This window comes from Psittacula echo (genome assembly GCF_963264785.1).
Source record: "Psittacula echo genome assembly, chromosome: 1".
NCBI classification, from domain to species: Eukaryota; Metazoa; Chordata; class Aves; order Psittaciformes; family Psittacidae; genus Psittacula; species Psittacula echo.
This window is the reverse complement of record NC_137735.1, coordinates 34,879,676-34,905,630: the sequence shown is the minus strand read 5'-3', so window position 1 is coordinate 34,905,630 and position 25,955 is coordinate 34,879,676. Positions and strand designations below refer to the sequence as shown.

The 25,955-nt window shown below is 40.7% G+C and overlaps 2 protein-coding genes across 2 annotated transcripts in view; both read left to right on the top strand.

Annotated features, from left to right (window-relative positions):
* FAM149A (family with sequence similarity 149 member A) overlaps positions 1-3,528 on the top strand; it is a gene marked incomplete at both ends in the record, with an annotated part of 30,971 nt that extends 27,443 nt beyond the window's left edge. The window contains 6 exon segments of the mRNA XM_080636400.1: positions 59-286; positions 607-727; positions 1,498-1,642; positions 2,578-2,661; positions 3,463-3,467; positions 3,469-3,528. Of these exon segments, the coding sequence (XP_080492526.1) occupies positions 59-286; positions 607-727; positions 1,498-1,642; positions 2,578-2,661; positions 3,463-3,467; positions 3,469-3,528 (643 nt within the window).
* A 4,023-nt stretch (positions 3,529-7,551) lies between these two features.
* Positions 7,552-21,185, top strand: CYP4V2 (cytochrome P450 family 4 subfamily V member 2; the record flags this gene model as incomplete). The annotated part of the gene is made up of 11 exons (XM_080631994.1): positions 7,552-7,762; positions 10,305-10,417; positions 11,290-11,375; positions 12,649-12,839; positions 13,279-13,348; positions 15,026-15,152; positions 16,813-17,004; positions 18,471-18,573; positions 18,925-19,059; positions 19,216-19,395; positions 21,010-21,185. The coding sequence occupies 11 exons, from the start codon at positions 7,552-7,554 to the stop codon at positions 21,183-21,185; spliced, it is 1,584 nt and encodes a 527-aa protein (XP_080488120.1).
* Positions 21,186-25,955: the final 4,770 nt, after the last annotated feature.

The window sequence follows — 25,955 nt, the reverse complement described above, 5'->3', positions numbered from 1 at the left end:
AAATATTCTTTTTCTCCTTAATCCTGATTCCATATCTTGTCCTTCTTTTTTTCCCTAGGAATGAGCAAGAAGGCAAACAGCATAGCATTGGCTCCAGTGCTCCAAATTCAGTGCACGCTAGGTTGGGGAGAATTGCTCATAACAATGTTCTCTTATCATCTCGGATACTGCTGGCACCTTCTAGGAAGCTACCAAGCCATTGTAGGTTACCTTCTCTCACTTCTGACCAACTCTCCTCAAAAGCTCCTAATATATACAATGATGAAATCCTTAGGGGGACTAAATTGTGAGTTTTTCGTTTTATTCTTTGCCTTCTTCAGAACTTTACTGAAATATCACCAGTGAAGGATTTTTGCAAAATACTTGAGAACTAACCTGAGATTTATTATTGATTCTAGAATTCAGAAAGGAAAAGAAAGCAAGCAGAACAGTGTTTTTTGAGGAGAGGCATTTGTTGCTTTTTTTGTTTTGTTGCTGTATCAAGTACTGTTACTTTCTGTAGCTCAGCTCCATAAAGTAATGTACTGCTTAATAGTTTCATATTACTTCAGGAAAGAAGTCTTGAATATGAATTTTCCTAAAACAGGAATCCTTTAAATTCTGTAGGGATGCTGGCTCGGATCGTTTATCTTCTGCTTGTGCACCTACCACCCAGAACAAGTTACCTCCAATAAACTCGGAGGCTGTTGAAAAATGTCTTTCAGTACCTCGACTGCAACAGAACTCTGTAAGTTGTGTTTGTTTTTTGTACTTGTGATGAACTTCAAGCTATTTGGAAATAAATTGCTCTCTGTCACTGGTTGAAATGAGCAGTTTTACAGGTTGTATTGGTTCATAATACATGGTCTTAACATGCTTATGTGAGTTGCATTGGGTTACTATTAGAATGCAAGAGAAGCCATTTTAAAACCTCAGGTCACAAACACATCATGGTGGAAAGACTTTTCTCTGACAACAGAAAAATCTGGTTTAAAAAAGAAGTATGTGAAAAATCCAGAGGCAAATAAGTGCAAGGCTACTATCTGGTTGGCTGGTTACCTTTTTTCAGTGTTTTATTCACTAATGTTAGGTTATAAGAAGTAGAAAATTACGCTGACTGAAGTAGAAAAGGATGCCAACTGGAAAAAAAGATAAATCTGATTGATATTTATTTTTGAAGGATAGGGAAATAATAAATTGGCATGTTGATATATAATAATAATTTTTTTAATTATTTTGAGTAATATTTTGAATTAAGACATGTGTAACATCTACTATTTTAATTAATAGAAATCTTTGGGAATTATAAACTAGCATTAGGGAACACTCAAATCTGATACAAAACATGAATATCCTTAAATTACCTTAAATTGGTGCTTTCAGTTAGTGAAAGCATGTTTTTCTTCTTCTTTTGTGGGTTTGATTTTTTGTTTGTTTGTTTTGCTTGGCAACAGAAAAATTATTATTATAACCAATTCAATTGCTTCATTCTTTTAATGCTCTTTTTAATTCTCTCAGCATCGAGGACGATATGCTCGTAGCAGAGTGTCAAGTGCAGTGCCTGTCAGTACAGAGCTACGGCCACTCAGAGAAAGAACTGTTGTTACTGATCGATTTTCAAGGCCCAACACAACTCACACATTCAGGGTATGTTCCAATGCAAGTAGGGACATGGAAAACTGAAGAAGCTTCCATTCATGCCCACTGTTAGTCTACAGAAGATCTCATTTACTGGTTCTCTCCTGATTTTTGATGTAGAGGGATTCCTACTGCTTGTAGAGAGGAGAATGTTAAAAGGCTTTGGGAGGGTGTGGGACCTTGAGAAGCAGGATTAGTGTCTGAGGAAGAGATTTTTTCAAGTCTAATGCATCAAACAGTTCCTTTGAGGTTGTCTATGCACTAGAAGTGTGCAGTTTTACTACTGTTTAGAGCTTTGCAGCTTGGTACGACTGCTGGACTTGGTCATAAAAACTGTAATCAAATTATTTCAGCAGATAAACGTTAGTATGTTGTCATGGTTTAAGCTCAGCCAGTAACTCAGTGCCATGCAGCCATTCACTCACTCCCCTCTCTTCCTCCTCCAGCTCCTGGAGGGATGGGGAGGAGAATCGAAAGAATGTAACTCCCAAAGGTTGAGATAAGAGCAGTTCAGTAACTAAGGTATAACACAAATCACTACTGCTGCCACCAATAATAATAATGATAAGGGAAATAACAAGGGAAGAGAATACAACCGCTCACCACCCGTCGACCAGTACCCGGCCTGACCCTGTCAGTGATCCAGCCCTTCTCGGTAACTGCCCCCAGTTCTACATCCTGGGCATGACGTGCTGTGGTATGGAATACCTCTTTGGCTAGTTTGGATCAGGTGTCCTGTCCCTGCTTCCTCCTGGCTTCCCCTCCTCCCTGGCAGAGCATGAGACTCAGAAAGTCCTTGGTCAGAGTAAACATTACTGAGCAGCAACTAAAAACATCAGTGTTAGCAGTGCTGTTCCCAGGCCGAAAGTCAAAACCACAGCCCTGCACCAGCTACTAAGAAGGAGAAAAATGACTGCTGTTGCTGAATTCAGGACATATGTCTTTCCTTTTTACAGACAGGCACACCTCAGAAGAGATCACTGACTCCCATGGATTTTGCTAACCACAGAGGGACAGGTCAAAGATTTTTAATAGGCAGGCAAAGTAAGAACTGCTTGGAAGGCAAAAGGCCAGCAAAACCTATTAACCCATCATACAGTCAAGAAGTGCTCAGGGAGAGCCATCTTGGCATCAAAGAACAACAGGTGTGCTTTGCGCAAGACCTTTTGAGTTTGTTTTTCAAGTTCCTTCTTACTTGTATGAGACAGCCCTACTCTGACTGTTAGGAATCCTGCAAATCTTTGTTTCATTCTTATGATGTGCAAGATAAAGGATTCCTCCTCATCTTAGTATATATATTTTTTTAAAGATTTCAGCATATTTACAGTTATGGGAAGAGTATGTGGTACACAGGCTAGATGTTTTGCAGCTGCTAGGATAGCAACTTGGATACATGTTAGAACTGTTTAATGACATAAATTTTATTTTAGGCCCCATATAAATTCACTGAGTCAACTTTTTAATGTGGGATAAAATGAAACTGAAAATTTGCATTTTTATCATAAGTAGAAAAATGAGAAAATAAATACTGATTTGCAACTTTCATTTATAACACTGAAAAAGAAAGCAGTCCTGTGTGGTTAATTTCGTTCCATGGTTACAATAAAGCTGACTAGCAAGTTCCTGAGATATTTGAGTGCTTGTATGTAATTTTTATTTGTTTGGAAGTTCCTTAAGTTTAAACAATTATATGATTTGCATAATTATAGAAAATGTAAGAATAAGGGTGAGTTAGCAAACATTGAGCTAAGCAGGCTGATAGAAGTATCTCTTATGCAATCTTGGAGCATCTTTCAGATTCTGCCACAATTAACAAACAATATTTTATCTTTTCTAGGCTTACAGCATTAGCACAGATCCTTTCAGATAAATCCTCCAACCTCAAGGAAGAGATTTCAGACTGCTTCTTAACCCATTTTAGGAAGAAACAGAACCTTTCTTCACTGAATGGAAGATTGAACTGCTAAATTTGCCAGCTAGTATCTTGTGTAACAAAGAACATGTGCAGTATGCTGGTTTCTGCTGAGCCTTTCAGTCCTCGGGATGCCTGCATTGCCTTCTTTGAAAGTTGTCTGACCAGAGGTTAGATTAAAAATCAGAGCAAAATGAAATAAATGGTTGAGGTGTCCACTCTGCAGTGTCAAGATGCTGCTACTGCTGCACTTTCTTCTCAGGCATTCCTCCTTTTTCTGTCCTTCCTTAGGGAATTGTTATTCTTCCCATAGAAGCAAATAAGTCATGTTCAGACCATGAAGTCCTGTTCCCACTTTTTTCATGTTTCCTCACTGTTCAAGACGTTCTAGTCTATCCAAATATCAGTCATACATAAAATATATACTTTTAAACAGGAGTTTGCAGTATATTATCTTAACTTCTGTTTTAGCATTACTCCATTTTTCAGTCTGTCCACTTACTGCAGTTGCTCTCTTGTAAATGTTGTCTATCCCAAATTTTTCTCCTTCCTTTAATTCTTTTGAGATGATATTAATTCATTGCTTGTACTTATGCTGTTCCAATTGTCAGTTAACTGTGGGAACAGCTGGGATAAACTTTGTTTATAGGAAGTAATGTTTTCCCTGCTAGGCCAAACATACTTGTAGATGCTGAGCAATTGAACCTGCATACTGACAAGTTGGTAAGACTGTTTCCACTTCTTGAGATTCCATATAAAATAGTGACTGTTACTGGGCAAATTAATCATATTTTGAAATATCCAAGCCTTCAAAGTTTTAACACGAAAATATGTACTTAACTGATGAAAGCATTATGTTATAACTATTTGTGTAGACCCAGACAGGATGATCAAAGAGGAGACTGGGATTGCATTCTGCCCAGAGATCACAGCCCTGATCAGGTCCCTGGCTAACAGCGCTGAGTGCATTCACAGTCAGGGATTCCTCTGTCCATCAGAAAGACAGCAGTTTAAGATGTGTTTAAGAGCTGTTGAAAGGGAAAGGGAGGAGAAGAAACAATTATTTGCTCAAATTGTGCAGTTAAGAACAGGAACAGTTTCTTCTGCTTGGGAACTAATACCAGTTCTCCTCACTGCTTTTTAGGAATTTTCAAGCACTCATAATGCAAGGAAAAGCATTTGTAATGTATAGTTTATTTCTGTACTGTTAATCAGAGTTCTGTTTTTTGTAAATGGTCATCAAGTGCTGCATTCTTTTGAGTAAATGAAAGCATTTTTAAATTACTTTCTTGGCTTAGTATTTTTCTTCGGCTATGCTAAGTTTACTCACTGGTGATATTATGGTATAGTATCTGAGAAAGCCGAATGCTTTTGCTTTGAAGTTGCAGGTTGATTTCATACAGTTGCAGGTCAGTCTGATGCAGTTTCTTCAAGATAACGTGTTTGAAATTCGCACCGTCATCTTCAGCGGTTTGTCCAAAATACACTTTTGCTCTCATGAGTGCTCCCGCCTGTACTATGTGTTGACAAAAATGCAGAGGAACATGAGCAAAATGTGTTGCTTAACATCCATGGCACTTATTACATTGTGGACTAAATGAAGAATATGCAGTGGTTTGGTTCTGTAATGGCAGAAGTGGGACTACACAGTGAAGAGTTGTTCATCGTCTGGCACTTCTTTTTCAGTGCAAGTAAATCATGTAGAAAGTTTAATCATGTTCCTAAGAAAAACCCTTCCTAACTGCAAATTAAATGTGATTGCTAAGTTAGCGGCTGGTTATTCTTGCTTAGTGCGGATGCTGTGTGTTTTGCAAGGGATGATAACATGGTTTGCCTTGGCTGGAGCAAAAAACTAATGTAAAGAGCACATCACAGTTTTTCAGAATGTGTTTGTTCTTTTGTTCTTGTGTTGTATAAGATTAATTTTAGCCTTGCTTTAGGTCTTTGTTTTTCTTGCTGGTGATGAAGACTTTGTTGATTTCCTTATCAAAGAATCCAGATGTGCATTCTAGGGACCAGCAGAAGTCTGTGTTGCCATTGTGCCTGTGGACTGATATAGCCTGACAGAATGCATGCCTTCTGTTGGTATGGGCAGGTAGGCTTTCCACTTAGGTGAAAGGCTGAGTAAAAACAGATTTGTTCTGTTAAATGCATTTATAAAAGCAAAGATTCACAAACTGAAATTCAACACTGAGCAAGTAGCTCTCCATCTGAAAAAGAAATGCTAATCACAATCTGGTAGAAAACTTCTCTCCTACAGAACATCCTCCAAGGCTCATAATGATTGCAAGTCTCAGTGATGTAATTAGGCCTCACATATACCAGACCTCTCATTTCTTCTTTCTTGGGTATCTCATTCCAGTACAGTTGCTGCCTTTTGTTATCAGCATTACCACTGCCAACTGCTGACGGGATTTTGCAATGTTTGTTCTGATATGTTCCCTACTGCTTTCCCTGTGGCTTTCCACCCTGTCCCTGCTATTTCACTGTTCCTAATTTTTTTTCCTACAGAAGGAGTAATGAGCAGTTAGAAACACAGATTTTGACTCAGAATCATAATTAACAACTTCATCTAGTTATCAGCTTCATGAAGGCAACAAACTGCAAGGTTTTCTATAACGAAGAAAGCATAATTACTCAGTTGATCTCTACAAAAGGTGAGCCTCTTAATCCTGCATGCATGCTTCCTTCCTGAGATGTCACCTGAACAAAAGAGGGGACTGATGGCACATAGCTTACTTATGTGTTAGCAAGACAGGGTATGTATCTGCTGCTTTCTGTCATAAACCATTACAAATAACAGCAAGAATGACAGAGTTAATTTCCAGCTGTTTACATTGCAAAAAATTGCAACAGTATTTATGATGAAGTGTTTGCTGGGAAATTGCAGGAACAAAGTGCCAAAATTTACTCCCCCTCTGCTGCCAAGGATCATTAGCCGTTCCTTAGCTTCTGATGTTCTGAGCTTTCTCTGTGTTTCTTACCTTAAGGTGGTTGCTGTTGGTTTCCTAAAAATGCCAGTGCATTCAGTGCAGTCAGTTTTGGTACAAAGCAGATGGCAGAAACATGACAGTGGCTGTAAGAAACTTCTGTGGTGTATTCAGGGAATGAAGCCATTGTGTCTTTTCACCAAACTTCTGTTTGGTCACAAGGGTTTTTTGAGCATTGTTGGCTTTGAAGATCAGGCAATCAGCAGCCTGGATCCTCCTGAAGCAGGAAGGGCAGCAGGGCCTATGGTGTGTATGGCATTACTGCCCAGGCACTTTGCAAGTTGTGGCACAGGTGCTGGTGCCACCAGTTGTGTTACTGACATCCTTTAGCCTGTGACTGAGCATTCAACAGTGAAATCAGTAAAGGCTCTTTGACCCACGAAGCATGAGCATGCTTTGCAGTGCTGCTCTTGATTGTGGGTCTGTACGGGCTATGGTTTGTGCAAACCATTGCAGCCATCCACCCAACTGAGGGAAGGTACTCCCCATCTGAAGCACTTGAAACCCTTCAGGCATCATGTTGAAGATCACTGGAGCAGTTCTGTATGGCAAAATGGTGTGCCCTGCACACCTGAAAACAGATGTAGAGACACGATGTTGAGAAAACCCATCCTTCCCAAAGCAGCAAAAAGATGTTTTTTTTTCTCTTGACAGCAGTTTGTGTCTTTTCTTTCTGTGACATTGCACAGGCCTGCAAAGAACTTCCTCATTCTTCACTTGAGTCAGGGGAACTGAGTGAGGGCAGGGGAAATAGAAGTGAGTGAGGGCAGGGAGACAGCATGATTCCCTGTGCTGTTCCGCTGTCAGGCAGTGCTTGCAGGCAGCCTCTCCACACAAAGTGTCCTTTAGATCTTTGTTTATTTTCCTGGCAGGAAGCTGCCCTCAGGACCTGTGTGACAGCTCCACCTCCTGCTCTGGTGCCTTGGTCCTGGCACACTCAGCTGGGTAAAGGCAAAGTCGAGTATGGGAGTACCAGCATCATTCGTTCCCTTGTAGGGATCAAGGATTGCAGCAGGAGGCTGGGAGTGGGTGATGGAGGTCATGCAGGGAGCTGGAGGAGGACCCCAGCTGCTGCAGTTGGGGGCTGGGGTCATTGCTCTGCTGTCGGCAGTTGTGGCTGTGAGCTCCCTGCCATCCCTGATGGATTACTGGAGGCGATGGTGGGTGCTGAAGCCGATACCAGGTATCAGCCCCTGCTATCCTGTGCTGGGAAATGCTCTGCTCATGGAGCGGAAGGGAGAAGGTAAGGGCAGCTCATGCCGTAGCCCAGGTATGGGAAGGGCCCTGAACTGTGTGGGGCTTTGCTGGAGGAGCCAGTGCTGGTGAGGTGCTTGGGTGATTGCAGCGTGGCTGGCTTGGGGTGGTTGTAGTGTGTGCCATTGCCTTTAGGTGTCTCTGGGCCTTTGGGCAACCTGAACAGAGGAGCTGTGTGAAAAGTGAGCAATGGGAAGGGAAAGGAGATATGCTGCATAAATGTGGGGTTGTTACCAGTCAAAGATTAGCTGGAGGTTCAGTCTAAATGTGGCTTCCAGATGCTGATGCTGGACTCAGTGGGGTGGAGTATGAATGCTGTGGAGTTTGTTTTTCTGACAGGGAAGAATGCGCTGTGCTCTCTCAGAAAGTGCTGTTTCACAGCGCAGAGTACTGTGTACCTATGGCTGCGATCCAAATGAATATTTAGCTTGCAAAGGAAAAAATACTTCTTTAAATAATTATCTTCTTTGAAGTGAGCATGCGTGAGGGACTTTAGCATGCTGAATTGCTGGGTCAGTTTCAGAATTAGTTATGCCTCAGCTTTCTGCATTAGAAGCAAAAGAACTTGCTGAGTATTTGCAGTACATCCCTCAAAAGCAAACCTTTCTGTTCTTGCACTGATCAACGGTACCTTCTTTTTGCCAGATGTTTGAGAGAGCTCAAATGAGTTACATGTTCTTTTTTTCATTTGGTACTTGGTTTTGCACAGGAGCATATTCCTTGAGGAGTCTGTGGTGTGAAAGTGGCTCTGGCTGTGCTGTTAGTAGACCAGCAGATTCTTCTGGGTGTGTTTTGTGATGCCTGTGTATAAGGGTCTGCTCTGTGCACATGCATTGCTGGCTGTGCCATACCTCCAGGTATGCTGCCATAAGAGAAAGCAGCTGGAACACGGGAACTCGGCAAAGCCAAGGACAAGTACAGCATGGGCATGCACAACAAAAAAAACACCCATTGCTTCTCTCTCCAAAAAGCAATTTGGTGGAAACTTTTATGTTGTATGAAGTCTGTCATCTCCTTTGCTAGCAGGAGTTGCATAGCCTCTGTCCTTCAGTTAAGTCCATAACCACCTGTCTTTGTTCTCCTTTTGTTATGTAAAAATGAGTGAGTTTGTGGGTTAGAATATTTTCAATTAAATACGTAGCAATTAAGAAGTATAGGTTTTAGAAAAAAGGAGAAGGTTTTTTAGCAGAAAGAAAAATGAGTTTTCATCTGATGGCAATTTTATTTATTGATATAGGTAGAAAAAAGCTGTGAAATTGTGATATTTTAATTATGCTGATGTTAGGGAAAATGTTTTAAAAACAGCAAAATAATCTGACAGTCTTAAGCCTTTTGGAGGAGATGTAATTAGAACTTTACCTATAACTAGGGACTGCTTTTTGGGTATCTATTAGGAAACTAGGCTTTTTTCCATTTTTGGGGGGAACCTTTGACTTTTCAGCTCTGCAGAGGCCTTAGAAGGAGTCATGTATTGTTTAATGTGGTTTCTGGAAAGGTAAAGGCATGTTTAATCCTTGAACATCCTGATAGCTGCCACCTCCTCTATAATTGCAAAGTGAATGTGGTTGCCCTCTGCGATAAGATAGCTGGATCTGTGGGCAAGGGATCTTGTTGAATTTGATTCAACAAGATCTTTTATACCACCTCCCATGCTTTTGGTATAGTTAAACGGACAAGATGTAGACTGGATAAGTGGATAATAACGTGGGTGGAGAACTGGCAGGATTGCTGATCTCACTGGTATGAAGTCCAGCTCGTGGCTGGGTAGCAGTGGTATGTCTCAGGTGAACTGTAGTGTTAATAATCATGTGAGTCTGTGCCCTTAAAGGTGGGAACATCTGAATTGCCAAAACCACAGTGGCCCTATAAGTGGCCCACTTTACGCTCAATAAGGTTTCTAAAAGGACAAGAGTGGAGTTTAAGTTGGAGCAGCCAGCTGTCTAAAGCTGGTGTAAGGGCTCCAAAGATTTTCTTCTGGAGTCCAGCTATCAGAAACTGGACATTTCAAGTGATACTGATTTCTGTGCAGTGCTCTGCCACTACTGTGCATGACATCACTTATATGTGCACCACAGATGTGGTACCTGACAGTGAGGCTTCAGGTGGGAAAAGGCTTGATGCTGTATTTGGAAAGTAAAGAAGTGTCTTAGCATTTTGGCTAGTGTCAGATAAGCCAAAACCTAAGCATAGCCTTGATAAAGTTTGATTTGTCTCTTAACTGTTATGAAGAGCATTGCAATACAGAAGGCCCATGCTACAGTTCTTGGAGACTGCTTAAATCAAGATGCCTTATCTACAGCTAGGAGGGGTTTCTCTAGAGTAGAGTGCTTTCAAAGGTGCAGCTATAAAGAAACACTTCTCCAACAGAGCTGATAGCTAGGTACAAAATACACTGCTTGGTCGTAGTAGCAAGATAAAACTACAATAAAAACATAATTACAGGGCATATGGTAAAAAACAGTTCATTACACAAGTCCTGCTTATTCAGCAAAACCTTTAAAAAAAATTCTAATCTGCTTTTTTCATTCCAGGTTTTTTTAAACAGCTACAAACTTATGTTGAAGAGTTCAGGAGCTGGCCATTGCTGAAACTTTGGATAGGACCATTGCCTGTCATGGTTTTGTATCACCCTGACAGTGTGGAGGTGAGTGTGCTAGTCTCCTGTCTATTCTACTAACACGCAAAGCAGTGTCCAAACTGTCAGTTTCTATTGTCTCAATGTAATTTTTGCAAAAAAGAAAAAAAAAGTTCTTGGACTGATTTTACTTGAGATGGTCATTGACCCAGTGCTAGAGAAAGGGTGAAAGTGGAAGGGTAGAAAAAGTCTAGCCATAGAAAAAATAAATACTGAAGATGGCCAGCAAATGAAAGCACAAACTCACTAGGTTTTATATGAAGAAGCGTCTCCTTCAGCTTTGTGTGAAAGCTTCTGCTCTCAAGATGAGAACAGAGAAGCAACCACCAGGGAAGATTGGACCACTGATACCGGGATAGAGCATTATGAAATGCAGGTTGCAGCACCTTGTGTCTAGCTGCATTAGAACTTGGTGGGTCTGCCTTGATGGCATGAAATATAGTTGTTAGTTTTGTTATGACAATGATTGTCTCTGAACTGGGAAGATAGAGTTGTTTCTTTGTTGGAGTGTTTATTGAAAAGATGGTACTTCTTGTGAGCTTGGTTAAGGCTAAAAACCGTTAGGTTTTCTCTGAGCTCTGCCTGTGGCTTTAACACAAATTTATCTTCTTCAGGAAGATAAGGGGACTGGGAGTAGTAGTTTTCAAGTGTTTAATTTGTTTCTCAGGACTGGGATATTTACTGAGACTTGAGGGTGTGAACTCAATGTTGCCCCTGTGTACCAGCTTGTACTGAAATATAGTGCATTTTACTGAGGCTTGGGGCATTTCTATGGAGGAGCTGAGTTTATGTGAAGTAATCTTAGCTGCAGAAATCTCTTTCCATCTAGCAAGCAATGTTTTTTAGCTTTTCTCATTTTTTTTTTTTTTTTCCCCCAACAGGTCATTCTGAGCAGCTCGAAGCATATTGAAAAATCATACATGTACAGATTCCTGCAGCCTTGGCTGGGCACTGGACTTCTGACAAGGTATCGTGAATTGCAGGCGTCTTGGTATCCTTTTGGAATCTGCAGGGTATATGACAGTAAGAGGACTTGGTGGCAGGAATGCTCTGTGTATCTCTGGACAGAGATGAAGATGATACCTGTAGAACTCTTATTCCTTGTGGTGGTCTTGATTTCTCTTTAGAAGCTAATGTCTGATATAAAAATCTTTTGGCATAATGTGTTTCTTGGCAAATTTGGCCATTGTTGTGTTTTGTCCAGAGGTTTGAAATGAATGTGGATTTTGGGAGGTTGTATCCTATGGCAAATGGTGTCATTTAATCTGCAGTGCTATGGGCTGGATGTTTTGAATGTTGTGATGTACATGAAGTGGTTGGACTGTGGCAGAACTGTGACTGTGTGCATTTCTTATCTCAACTGGTGGCACTGCAAACCAGTAGGATGGGCCTGAGATTGGTGATACTTTGGGGTCAGATGGGGGAATATCTTAACTCTGTCCTTCATTTCCCTCATGAAGTGGAGGCTTGTAAGAGGTGAGCCTGGGTGAGAGTGCAAGTCAGGAGTGAAGAAAGGAAGGAGCAGTGATGTAAGGGTTTGTCATCCTCTGGTCTTGGGATGGTCAAGTAGGGTTTGGTCTGGGTGATGCAGATATTAAAGAGTCAGCAAGGCAAGTGTAGAGTGCTTCTGATGCCTTTGTGCCTCTTCTATGTTTCTATGAGAAGGTCAAGGTCCTCCTGTTAGCAGTGGAGCTTTGTTGCCAGTTTGGGGCCCTCAGAAGTGAACTCCTTGTGCTTTGCAATCGGACTATGATATAAAGGAACCAGACCTTGAGGCAGTCATTTGGGTAATGTCTGTGGACTACTTTAGTTCTCTGCAATCCTCATTTCCTGGTGAGTGGATGAAGATCTGCATGGGTGGTGATTCACAAAGACAATGCAATTAGTTGAGGTCTTCATCCTAAATAGCTGGTTTGTCCTATAGATGGCTTCTACTCCATTCTTCTATAGAAAAGAGCCTATACACTGAGCAACCAAAGGCTGTATTGCTTGAGGGCTTGTTGACATCTCTTTTTGTTGAGAGCAGCTGTAGAAATGGTAGTTTGTGCTTTGGAGAGAGCTGGAGCAAGAAATATTTCTATTCTAGGAAGTGCTATGGACAACTTGAAGAGCAATCTACAGGATGTCTGTCTGTGAATGTGTTTCAGGCTGCAGTTTTTACCGTATACTTCCTGTGATGATGATGATTTTATTTTTGCCTTGGAGTTTTTAACCTTTCCTTCTCCTTGTTAATTTTGCAGCACCGGAGACAAGTGGCGATTGCGGAGGAAGATGATAACTCCCACATTCCACTTTGCAATCTTAACTGACTTTCTTGAGGTTATGAATGAACAAGGAGCTATTTTATTGGAGAAACTTGAGAAACATGTTGACAAGGAACCATTTGATGTCTTTCTGGACATCACTCTGTGTGCCCTTGATATCATCTGTGGTAAGTCCTCTTCAGTTATCATTATCAGTTATTATTCAGTGAGGCTGTGAATGATGCAGGGACTCATGAATACAGCTGTGCCTCATGTGTTGTGTGAGGAGGCGGTTGAAAAGGAATGTTGCTGCACATTGTGTGAATGAATTTCTGTCCTCCTAAGGCCATCCTTTTCCCTAGGGTGTCTTGTGTGCATCTGAGCAGGTGAGTTTGTGGGATGGGCGGGGCAGAGGTAGCAGTCAGAAGTGAGGTTGTGTTGAGGATCAGAGTTCCTGGGAATGTAAATATAAAGCAAGCTCATTACCTGGAAAGGGATATGTGCATTCACCTGCTCAAAGGACAAAGTGGTGACTATCAGAACCTGAGAGCAGTAGTAGCTTATTGTGTACAGGGACTGTGCATTCCACTTTGTACTCATGAACCATTGATGATTTCCTCCTCCCAGAAACAGCAATGGGCAAGAATGTCGGCGCTCAGGAGAATAAGGATTCTGATTATGTTCGTGCTATCTACAGGTAAATGGACATTTTCCTTGGCTGCTTTGTAGTTGGGCTGGAGTTGATGCTTCTGATGTCAAGAGTTCATCTGCTGTGAGCCACAAACTCAGTTCTCCCACAAAAATGCCCCAAGCCTCAGTAAAATGCACTATATTTCAGTACAAGCTGGTACACAGGGGCAACATTGAGTTCATACCCTCAAGTCTCAGTAAATATCCCAATCCTGAAATAAATGAAACACTCAAAAACTACTACTACCACTCCCCTTATCTTCCTGTGCTGATTGACAGATGAACATGAGCCAGCTTGTGCCCAGGCAGCGGAGAAGGCCAACAGCATCCTGGACTGTGTCACAAACAATGTGGCCAGCAGGAGCAGGGCAGTAATCATCCCCCTGTACTCGGCATTGGTGAGGCTGCACCTTGAATGCTGTGTTCATTTTGGGACCCCTCACTACAAGACAGACATTGGGGTGCTGGAGCATATCCAAAGAAGGGCGACAAAGCTGATGAAAGGTCTAGAGCGTAAGTCTTATGAGGAGCAGCTGAGGGAACTGGGGTTGTTTAGCCTGGAGAAAAAGAGTCAGACAGTAGGGGAGATATAATTGTTCTTTACAACTACCTGAAAGGAGGTTGTGAAGTGGGTCATCTCACAGGTAGCAAGCAATAGGACAGGAGGAAATGGCCTCAAATTGTGCTGGTGAGGTTTAGATTGGAAGCTAGGAAGAATTTCTTCCCTGAAAAGGTTGTCAAGCACTGGAACGGGCTGCCCAGGGAAGTGGTTGAGTCACCATCCCTGCAGGTACTTTAAAGAAGTGTAGGTGAGGCACTTAGAAACATGGTTTAGTGGTGGACTTGGCAGTGCTAAGTTAATAGTTGGACTCCTAAAGGTTGGATGACCTTAAAAGTCTTTCGCAACCTAAGTAATTCTATGATCTCACCCCTAGACTTTGATGGGGCTTGTTGGGACAGGTGTATAACAAAAAAGAGGTGGAATTAGAGGGTTTAATTGTCATCGATTGCTTGGTCTTTCCCAAACTGTACCGCAAGTGGGCCCAAAGTTGGCCTAAATTTAATAATTACTCCTCAAAGTCTCTTTCTGTAGCCAAAAGTATGTGCAAGAGCTGAATAGCAATGACAGTCCGCCCTTCCAAATGTACTCCAGTTCTATTTGAGCATACTTGAATTTTCATGTTCTTTAAGTACTTTCCATTTGCTGTTTGGCATATGTATTGTCTGGACAGTCAAGTAGAAATATAATGCTTTCAGAGGGCTGTTTGAGGTCTTGGGCAGATATTTTGGAACCCTCCCTGACATGAGTAGTATTTTCAGGATGTATGTATCTTTTTCATCATGGTCAATGCTTTACTGATGTGGAGTAGGACTGAACTGGAGAGCTGAAGATGTCTGTTTCACTGGAGGATTCCAACTGAGAGCACACTCTCAGAGATCAATGCATAACAATATAAATCATGGTGATGCTGGGACAGATGACAATTAAAATCAGGAAACAAATATGAACAGCCTTCCCTTCAGATGAATGGGTTTAAACCCACACAATATGTTAAGCTACACTTCACTGGGGGAAGTAGAACTTTTTTGTTGTTGTTGTTCTTGAAAGTGTGCTGTAAATTTGGGTTTGGGGTTTTTTTTATTGGTCAAGGAATGTTACATGATGTAATTATTGTGTCCCTAGGATGAGTGATCTAATCCAACAGCGACAGATGAGCCCGTGGCTTTGGCCTGATCTTGTATATTCGCTGTTCAAGGAAGGAAGAGAGCATGAGAAGAACCTCAAGATCCTTCACAATTTTACAGATACAGTATAGATTTTTTTTTTATTTTTATTTTTTTAATGGTACATTTTAGCTGTTGGAATGAAGACTTGCACTCAGTAGAGTTTCTAAATGATGGTGAGGCTCAGCCCCCTTAATATGCATATATTAAAGGGAGAACACTCTCTCTGTTTGGATGCTGAGGAATTCCCTGAAAAGAAGACAACAGCTGACTTCGCTGTCAGAGGCTCTGTTGTATTTAAGCAAAGGAGTATACAACTCCAAGGGAGTAACAGGACTTGCAGGTCCTTGACAACCAAAACAAACAACATGTATTCATTAAACTCTTTTTCTGCCCCAGATCCTCCACAACTGAATTGCCTGCAACAGCTCACTGCCAGGTCTGTAGCAGTAAGCATAAGGTTCTGTGTGGTAATACCACTTGGTCCAGCTCTTAGAAATTGAAGTCTGTATTCATTTTCCCCTATTTGGAGAACTGCTGAGAACACATGGAAGTCCCCACATCAGCAGTAAGATGCTTTGACACAGAAACCATTAAGCATATATCACTGACTTGGCATAAAATGCAGCATTCTATCACCATATTGGACTGTGCATGTAACACTCCTTTCTCTCACCAATTAATTCCCATGCTATTCTTGCCAGTGGTTGCCTTCCGAAATCTACTGTTAAAATCTTACCAGAGAAGCTGCTTTCCCTGAAAGAGATGTGTGTATCCCACAATGTCATTTTATCAATGCCCACAACAAAGGAAATAATATCTGAATTTTCACTACATATAATGATCCACATTGCATTGTTTTTGAGTAGTTCATGTTTTGCTTCTTTTTAATGGGAATTACAGCAGTGTGGCACAAGAGAGGTTCATAAAGGGACTGAAGGTAACACTTGCTTTTTTTCCATGATGGGCTGGTGCACTGGATATAAGAAGCCAAATCTTAGAAAATTTGGGAGCAGTAAATAATAATATCCCTTGGAAGACAAGGGAGCAGTAAGTAATAACATCACCTAATGTATCACTGAGACAAAAGGTGGTTCAGATGCGTCTTCATATGTATACATTCAGTGAGGGAAACAATGTGTGTGTATATAACAGTAATTTTTTTTCTGTTCAGTGCTTTCTTTCAATAGAATTACATACTCTACAGCCTTTATTTTTAAATTATGTTGTAGTTGCTGAGAGCAATACCAGTTTATTGAAGGGTTTTGTTTTGCTGTTACAATGGTGGTGACAGCGTGAAATCTCTGTCACTGAGGCTGTGTTTCAACCTAAAAAGGGAAGCTCAAGCATTACTGTCATACTGAAGAAAATTTGAGAAGCATTAGTATAGTAGTTCCAGCTATGCTATGTGTAGTCCGGATGTAGGGTTGTGGAGTGTCCTGGCTTCTCTTCAGTCTGTCATCCTTTCCTTAGTTATTGGATAAAGACTGTCTTCTTCATGGTAAGTCTGTTCAAATCATGGTGATGTGTTGTGATTTGCTGTCAGTAATGTTGGCCTTCACAACTGGCTTTTTCCAGATTTTCTGGATGTGTTTGCACTTCTTGGTGATCAATGAGTTGTTTGCATGGTTTGACTATCTATTTTCTTAGTCTCACAAAAGCTGTTCAAGGTTAGGACAAACCTGTGTGATGTAAACTGCACATGTGCTGCATGCATCGTATCCAATTTAATGGTTCTAATCTCAGGTCATTGCAGAAAAAGTTGCAGAACTTGAAAATGCCAAGCAAAAGAAACATGATACTAATGGCAGCTGTGAAGAAAGTGGGTCCAGAAAGAGAAAAGCTTTCCTAGACATGCTGCTGAATGCAACAGATGATGAAGGGAAGAAGTTGGACTACAATGATATTCGTGAGGAAGTGGATACTTTCATGTTTGAGGTACCCAAGGAACCCATTGGTTTGTTGGTTGGGAGGGGGGTTGTTTGTTTGTGGGGGTTTTTGCCTCGGGGGTTTTTTTCCCTTTTTTTTTTTTCCTTTTTTTCGTCTCTCCCCAGAACCTGAGATCCTGAGGTTCACCATTTGCAGGTAGTGACTCTTCCTTAGTTCAGGAGGTTGCTTTTAGTATGAAGCAATTTTAACCCTGGAAGCCTAAGAGGAAATCTCTGTAGGACAGAAACTACTGAAGGATAGAAACATTTGATCCAGTACCCTGGCAAAATGTTGGACAATATATATGTGGCAGGCCCTGCCTGTGTGAGCAGGCTGTACTCATGATAGCAGGTAAGTAGTGAGAGCTTAATAGCTGACGTGGGCCATGGGCTCTCAGCTCCTGTTACAAACCTTATTAATGTGAAAGAGAGCTCTAAATGGTTTTAGTGTTTTGCCTTGCATTTTATCAGTTCTCCTCACACTTGTCCCTTGCCAAGTTGACTGTAACCTCCTGGTTCTGTCATCAGCTGTGGATTGGTGTACTGTCTTCCCACGTCTGGTTCCCTGTCTAGTGAAGGATCTAAACAAGACTTTCACAAGTCTTCCACAAACCTCCATTATGTGGACCTGCATTCCATCTCAGAAAACCTTAATTCAGAGACGTATTACTGCTGATGGGAAGAAAGCTTCTCTAGGTTATATCTTAACATTCCTGTACTACTCTCTAGCTGGACTTTGAAGAGGTGAAGCATCTTGAACTTCCCAGCAAGTCCACCTTTTTAGAACCAAAATCCCTTTTTTGGTCAACTTTTCCCTTTTTTGTTCCCGTTTTTTTTTGGGGGGGAGGTTTTGTTTGATTGTTTGTTTGTTGGTTGGTTTGGGGGTTTGTTTGGTTTTTTTGTGTGTGTTTGTTTATTTGTTTTGGTGTTTGTTTAGTTTTGTTTTCTTGCTTCCCCTTCCCTTTGTTTCCAAGTTTTCATGAGGTGCTGAGAACAGTAGTAGCTGATCCCCTTTTCATAGGAGATGAAAAAGTATTCCCTCCTACGGTCACGGTACTGTGTCTCATTAGACCCTCTTTTGGATAATTTGTGAAGGTTACAGATTGTGTCCATTGTATTTCCCTTGTGGTAGTCATTGGCCCCTCAGTAATCAAAAGGTGCATATACATCTGTTTCATTTTGTAGATATCCTGATGGTTCATGCAACTTCTGGAAGGTAGAGGAGAGGTTCATTTGCTTGGGTTATTTCAGCACTTTTCCCTTTTGTTCAGTTTTCAGCCTGACAGAATCATGGGTTGTCTTACATCCTGATAATCAGCATGTTGGGTAGAGTTTTGGTCTTTTTTTTCGTGGTCATGGAAGTAATAGTTGTCACTGTCTATCATTTACTGCTTGCATATGTACATATTTACAAAACTTACTTGTGCACAGGAATGGTGTTGAAGTGAATGTCTTTTTGTAAATCTGGACCTCTAGGGCCATGATACAACAGCAGCTGGTATGAATTGGGCCCTGTACTTACTCGGACGTAATCCTGAAGCCCAGAAGAAGGTTCACAAAGAACTGGATGAGGTGTTTGGTATGTTTTGGTTTCCCCCTTCATTGTGGTTGTGATGGTGGTTGCATTTCTGAGTGGGGATGTGATACATTATAAGCCTAGATATAGAAGGGGAGGTAGGAACATGCCTTGTGGCACTTCTGGAGCTTTCAATAGCCAGAGGTGATTGGGATGCATGCCAGAAGGTCTGTAGGAGAGTACAACCAACCTTATGTCCTTGGGGCAAAGCATGCATGTTTAGTCAATGTGTAGCACCTTCTTCTATGTAGTCTTGGTGCATGATGAAAGTTCCTGGAGGGAGCTGGGATGAGTTTGTTGGACCAAAAATGGGGATTTTTGGTCTTGTTCATCCCGTTATTTCTTTTTGGACAGGCAACACTGAGCGTCCTGTTACAATGGACGATTTGAAGGAGCTTCGATACCTTGAGTGTGTTTTGAAAGAATCCCTTCGGCTCTTCCCTTCAGTTCCGCTGTTTGCCCGTGCCTTGAGAGAGGATTGCTCTATTAGTAAGTAGTGTCCTGAGTCTGCCAGTCCTATCCTGCTAGCATCAACCCAAAGTGTTTCCCAAGTAAATGGCAGCATTGTTTTATTTTTCATTGTGCTGTTGTGTATAGAAAGTCACTTATTTGCTGTTGTTTTAACCCTTTTCCTTTTCTCTTTAGGAGGATATCAAATACCAAAAGGCACAAATGTTGTTGTTATAACTTATGCCTTGCATAGAGACCCTGAGATCTTCCCTGACCCAGAGGAATTCAAGCCTGAGCGATTCTTGCCTGAAAATTGCAAGGGAAGGCACCCATATGCTTATGTGCCCTTCTCAGCTGGTCCCAGGAACTGCATTGGTATGTACTGAAGAGGAAACGCTGTGTGTAGCATGGTAACTGGCAGCAGCATGTGTATGAGAAATGTAAGTTTTGATATGCCTGCTGCTCATGTCCTGTTCTCCCCGAAGCTGCTGCTTCAGCTCCGCCCCACATTCTGGGCAGTGTCTCCCCTGCAAGCATGGTGCTTGAGCTGCCACATTGATTCTTCCTCAGGGTTTCCTTTCTTCCCAGGGCCAATGTCTATCATGATGATAGACACTCACTGCCTATGCAGCCTGGCAGCATGTTAATGGGCTCCTGTGTTAGGATAGGATTGCTTCCAAATTTCTGATTCTCAGTGCCTGCAAGACAGAGTGAGGGAAGGCAGATCTCCTGTGCGTGCTTTGCTCTGTAAACAACTCATCTGTTTATCTCATGTTCTCAGCTGGGTGTCCCAAAGGTACAGTCTGCAACTGATGTATTCTTTCCCTCTTTCTTACGCCATTGTTGCTCTGGTGTTTTTGCTGGCATCCTAGAACTTGTTAGCTCATCAGGTGGCACTGAGATACTTGGCATTTGGCTGAGCTCAGAGTAGGGGCATTGTTATTAATATAGCAGAACACATAAAAAGACTGTTCCTTTCACTGATCTTAAGTGCAGGTGGGGAACATTCAGCAATTGTCATGCTACTTCCAAAACAAGAAATCTGATTTCTTCTGGTTTTTTGGTTTTATTTGTTATCTTTTTTTGGGGGGTGGAGTTGTTGGAGTTTGTTAGTTTATTTTTAATTAGTCTTATTGGGAGTAGGTACTCTTCCCATAAAACCAGCAGACTAGATTTTCCCATGTTTCAAAGAGGAGTCTAATTTTACATGTCTAGTTCCTGGGTGTACAGGAACATGTGCAGGAGACATGATTCACTAATATAATTGCAGAAATAAATCACTGTGTACAATTGTACAGATACCCATCTGTACATCTTATACAGAGGGGAGAACAGAAAAAGTTTTGAGCACTGAGTTTTGTGTCCTGATCCTATTTTCAGTGTAGTTTAAATGAGCTGACTGGATTATAGTGACACTGTTTGCTTTCCCTCACATTTCTCTGTTTTCCCTTTTCCTTCTCCACCTTTCTCTGAAGTGTAAAATGAACTTTGCCCTCTGTGTTACCAAGTCACTGATGTGTGTGATGCTTAAGTGTTCATTGAAGGAAGGTATGTCTGTCATTCTGTTGGAGTTGTATCTCCTTTGCTCCTCTGCAAATATGGATTTGTCTCTTCTCACAGTCCCTGTGCTGTATCCTCTCCTGCATCTTCTCCTGTCATCCATTCCCTCCTATCAAGTCCATCCAAGAGACATGACAAGGCTGTGTTTTGTATTAGTTCCATGTAAAGTGTTGACTCTGTGTTGTTTGAGTTCTGTGTACTTTGGGAAGGAAGGTGGGCTGTGAATTGTGCTAGGAAAGCCAGAGTTGTCATGCAGGTAAAAGTACTAGATTGAGCATCCAGTTTTGACCTAAATCAAGTTCTGTTCTCAAGGCACAGTTCCTGCTCTTCTGTGTTCCATGGGGTATCATTGTGAGCATGCAAATGCAGCAACTGTTGATACAACCCAACAATAGCATCTTTATTTTTTTACTACCCTGTAATTTGTAGGTCAGCGTTTTGCACAAATGGAGGAGAAAGCTCTTCTAGCTCTCATCTTGCGACGCTTTTGGGTGGAATCATGTCAAAAGCCGGAAGAGCTTGGTGTAACTGGAGGACTGATTCTTCGCCCAAATAATGGCATCTGGATTAAGCTGAAGAGGAGGCAAAATGCGGGATCAGAATGAGAGAAAATTCAAGATTTTATTTTTCTAAAAACTTACAAACTCTAGGCTGAGAAATGTTTTTAAATTTGGTATTTTGATGGCAGTCCAGCAATTTGTTGAAACTAAAGTCATTACTGATTGTTTCATTAGTGAAAATGTAATAGCCTTAAATTGCTCTACTTCTCTAGTTCATATGAACTTAATATTCATCTTTGTAGTGCAAGTATTTAAATGTCAAATCTCAGGGCCTTATCTACTCAAATTAAACTACTTTATTAGAAGAGTGCAAAAAACTTTAAATTATGGTAGTCCCAGTAATGAGTGTGATGAAGTGATCTGGTTATATTCTATAATATTTGTGAGGTAACTGATAGTCTCAAGCCTTTGTAATACTGTTCAGGGTTCTTTGATTCTGAAGGACAGAAGCAAACAATTCTTCCACTTGGCAAATTTTGCTTATCTGTTTTGGTGATGACTGCATCTATGAAAACAGAACAGACATCTCTGATAGTTTCACTTCTCTTTTGAAGCATTTACAGTAGTTCTTAAGCATTGAGTGCTCTGAATTATTTTTTAAGAAAGTGTACCATAAGCATTAATCTGTATAATCATACCATGAAATAGTGTGCAAATTACAGACAAGATTTCTTGTCGACAGAAACACTATATTATTACAAATTTGAAAATAAACTCCTTCTATGCATCAATATGGAATGAAATTGTATCTGTAAAAATCACACGTCTGGGTGCAGGTAAATTAATGATGGGTAATTATTTCTAATCATCAGTTCCTCCAGGGTGATCAGTTGACCAGATTTTACTGGGTTAGTTAAAGCTGAAACAATGTGCCAGTCTGCTTTTGCCTTCTGTGGTCCTGAAGGCAACACAGAGAATTTCTTGCTAATTGATGCTAAAAAGGAATTACAATGATGGAATGAAGCACCTGCGAATGTTTCTGACTGTATCGTCAGGACAGGTCAAAATCTGCAACAATCCACACAGCTGGAGAGCAGACTCTCCATGACTGATATAAGAACAGTCCAGTAACTAAGGTATAACACAAAACCACTACTACTACAACCAATAATAATAATGATAAGGGAAACAACAAGGGGAGAGAATATAAACTAAATGGAGAAAGGGAAAAACCAAAAAACACAAGTGATGCACAATACAGTTACTCACCATCCCCCACCTGATACCCAGCCTGACCTGAGCAGTGGTCTGGGCCTTCTGGGTAACTCCCCCCAGTTTATACACTGGGGATGATGTGCTGTGGTATGGAACACCCCTTTGGTTAGTTCGGGTCAGGTGTCCTGTCTCTGCTACCTCCCGGCTTCTTTTGCCCCTCCTCACTGGCAGAGCATGAGACTAAACAGTAAGTAAGCATTACTAAGCTAAGTAAGCATTACTTAGCAACAACTGAAAACATCAGTGTGTTATCAGCACTGTTCCCAGGCTAAAGTCAAAAACACAGCACTGCACCAGCTACTAAGAGGGAGAAAAATAACTGTTAAAGCTGAAGCCAGGACACCTTTGAACTCTAAACCCAAATATTACTCCTGAGTAATGGTTCATATAAGGTAATCTCGATGCTAATCATGGGGTGGTGCTGACTTTGTTTCTGAAATATGAGTGCCTTGCTGTAAGAAGTTGATAGCCTTGTCTCAAAAGGCTAAAGATCCCTGTTCCATGGTGACAGAAAGAACACAACTTTGTACTGGGATGATGAAATAGAGTGTGTGAGTGTTTCTGGATCATGGGTTACAGACCTTATGAAGAAAATTGACAACAAACGCCCTGTCTGACCTCTGGGGTGGTGTTGCTTGAACGTGTCTCCAGGGCTGCCCCAGAGGCACTAGAGGTTTCTAGCCATCTTTACACAAACTGCTTTTTGGGCTCTGAAAGCTACATGTTTGAGACACATGCAGGAGATGGACTACTAGTGCTTACTAGGTATTTGCCTTTCTGAATTTAATCCTCATGCTGAAGACAAAACACTCGTGTATAGGTGTTAGTAGTAGGTCCCTACATACGTGATCTTACATGTCATCTGACTGATACTTCTCTTCCAGTAGGTAAAAGACTCAAAGAGCCTTTGAAGAATCCTACCCCACTTTCCTTTCTAAAAGTAGTACTGGTGCCATCCCCTGCCAAACCTTCCAGGATAGTACTACCCCTACCCCAGTTCGTAGTCAGGTCATATTTGGAAGATAATTCTCATAGTTTGCATGGATTAAAAATTAAACTAACTCACTTTCTACAAGAAAAAAAAAAAAAAATCAGATTCTTCTGAAAATGGGAGTTATTTCCCAAGTATAACTCCATCTTTTGCTCAATAGATGGGCTTTTCTGATCCATGCCTGGAGTGTAGCTTGTGGTGATGGAAAGTGTTCATTGAAAAATCAAATGATTTTGGGCAAAGAGAGGCAGTCAGTATGCCCAAACCTGCAGACCTAAGTCCAGGCTGGGATCCCTGTTCATATAGAACTTGCTCAAGTGTTACTGTTTGACAATTTACAGGACGTGGTCCAGACACTAGACCCTTCATTGAAACGTTCTGTCTTCTCTAGTGTCTAACAGTAACCAGCAGCACGTGTTTTAGCTACAAAGCAGCAAGGCCTTGTGCAGTTAATGTGATTATCTGTTTATAACAAAAAAATGAAGCCCTTTTGCAAAACCAAGCAAAAAACCCACAGTGATTTGTTGCTTAATATTTGCAACTGTCTTTTTTTATATATATAAATATATAAAAATATAAATATATAAAAATATATAAATATTAATATCATCCTGAATTTTGTCTGGATTGATTTTATTTGACATCTGGTGTGTAGTTATTTCTGGGCTGTATTTCTAGCAAGACTATTATTGACATGTAATTGCAGGATATAGAACTACAATACTTCTTTTATTTCAGTACAATGTGCAATCCAGCACTTCCTACAAATCACTAACTTATTCAACATCTTTTTGCAGCCATTTTGGGTGGAATTAAGTCAAACACAAGAAGACTGGCTTAGTGAGAGAGTGGATTCTTCACTCAGACAGTGTCATCTGGACTTAGATGAAAAGGTTCCAGGTTGTTGATTGTAAAAAGGAAAGATCAAGATTTAATTTCTAGAACTTGTTTTAGCAGTATTATTTCACTCTGTTCTTTGTTATGAACATAATTATAACCATGGAGAATTAAAGATACACAGAGAATGCTTTAGACTATTTGGTTTGTTGAGTGTTTTTTTTTTGGATTTTTGGGTTGTGTTTTTTTTGTTTGTTTGTTTGTTTGTTTGGTTTTCCTACTGCATTCAGAACTAGGTTCATATTATTATAGCATCTTCTTTCAAATGGAAGGATGTCCACAAAGCCATATCAAAATGAAACCCTGTGTTGTTCTTGCCTTGCTGGTCGCTTCCTTCCCTCATGCCCTATGAGATGCTCTTCCTCTTGTTCCATGTTGTGATTGTCAGGTATCTCATCACAGAAAGTAGATTTACCTCCCATGTTGAAGCTGCTTTTTGAATAGGATTGCCATTAAGAGATGTGGGATTTTGTTTTATGAGGCAGAATTAGACCTGACTCAGAGTAACATCCATTTATTCTTTTTCTGAGGTGAAACAATTCATTAATTTCTGACACCTTTGCAGATGAATGAGATTTTGCATAAATCACAGTGGGAATAGGCAGAAAGCAGTATCAATCTAGTAGGTAATTACACTGCCAGGGAGATTTAATCTTGAAGAACTTGGTGACATCTTAAGCTGAAGCAGGTTTTGTTTTGTTTTTAAATGCCAAGTCAAAATGAAATATTCAAAGCAGAAACAAGCAATCCTTTTTCTTTCAGATGATTGATCTATATTTTGCACTTGCATCATCAAAAAATGTTTCCATTTTATCAGTGTTTTGATAAGCTCTTCTTTTAACTCTGCCATCTGAATTACTGACTCTTAATTACAATATCCTGATTTGGATGCCAGAATATTATTGATAGCTAAATGAACCTAATGAGGGAATTCAGACAACAGTAATCTTATGTGTGGAGCCTTTATGAGCCTAAAGAATGTTAAATAATTTTTGTATTCTATGCAATTTGAATTTTTAGCTGTTCTCCTAGTTTAAATCGTGTAATCTCTTTGGATTTCAATGAAACTCAGAAAAATGATACCAGCTAAGAATCTGTCTCAGCATATTTTATAATTTGCCATGTAGTAAATATGTCCTATAATATCATAAAGAGTAATTAGTTCATTAACTTAGAGTTTGTAACACATTCTTGTCTCCATACACAAGCAGAGCTCTGCTGATCTGAGCAGCAGTGCAGCTGTGTAGACAGGGAAGTGTTTGTCAAGTGAGTAGCAGGCCCTCTGAGAGAAAATGCATTTATTTTCCAACATGAGTGTGCTTATTACGATTGTCTTTGAATAGCATTGCTTCCTTAGTTCTCAGATTTTCAAATCCAGCTGATGTGCATATAGGTGCAGTTAAAATGATTTAGACTTTTTGAAGGAGTGTGATACCTAACTGAGAACTACTACTCTAAGAAAGTCTTTTTTGTCTTTCTCCCCCCACACTAGTTTGCTTATGAAACAAAAAGGCATCACCAAAAGATTCCTTTTCCTGAGACATTTCTAGAACAGAGATAATGTATTATAGAAATGAAATCTTACAGAAGCTTCTGAAGAATGGGTATGACCGCATATTGTATGATGAGACACATGATCTTGCTGAAATTGATGACAAATCTGCCCTGTTTCTTCTGCAGATTTGAACTGCATACCTTACTTTTCCGGAAGT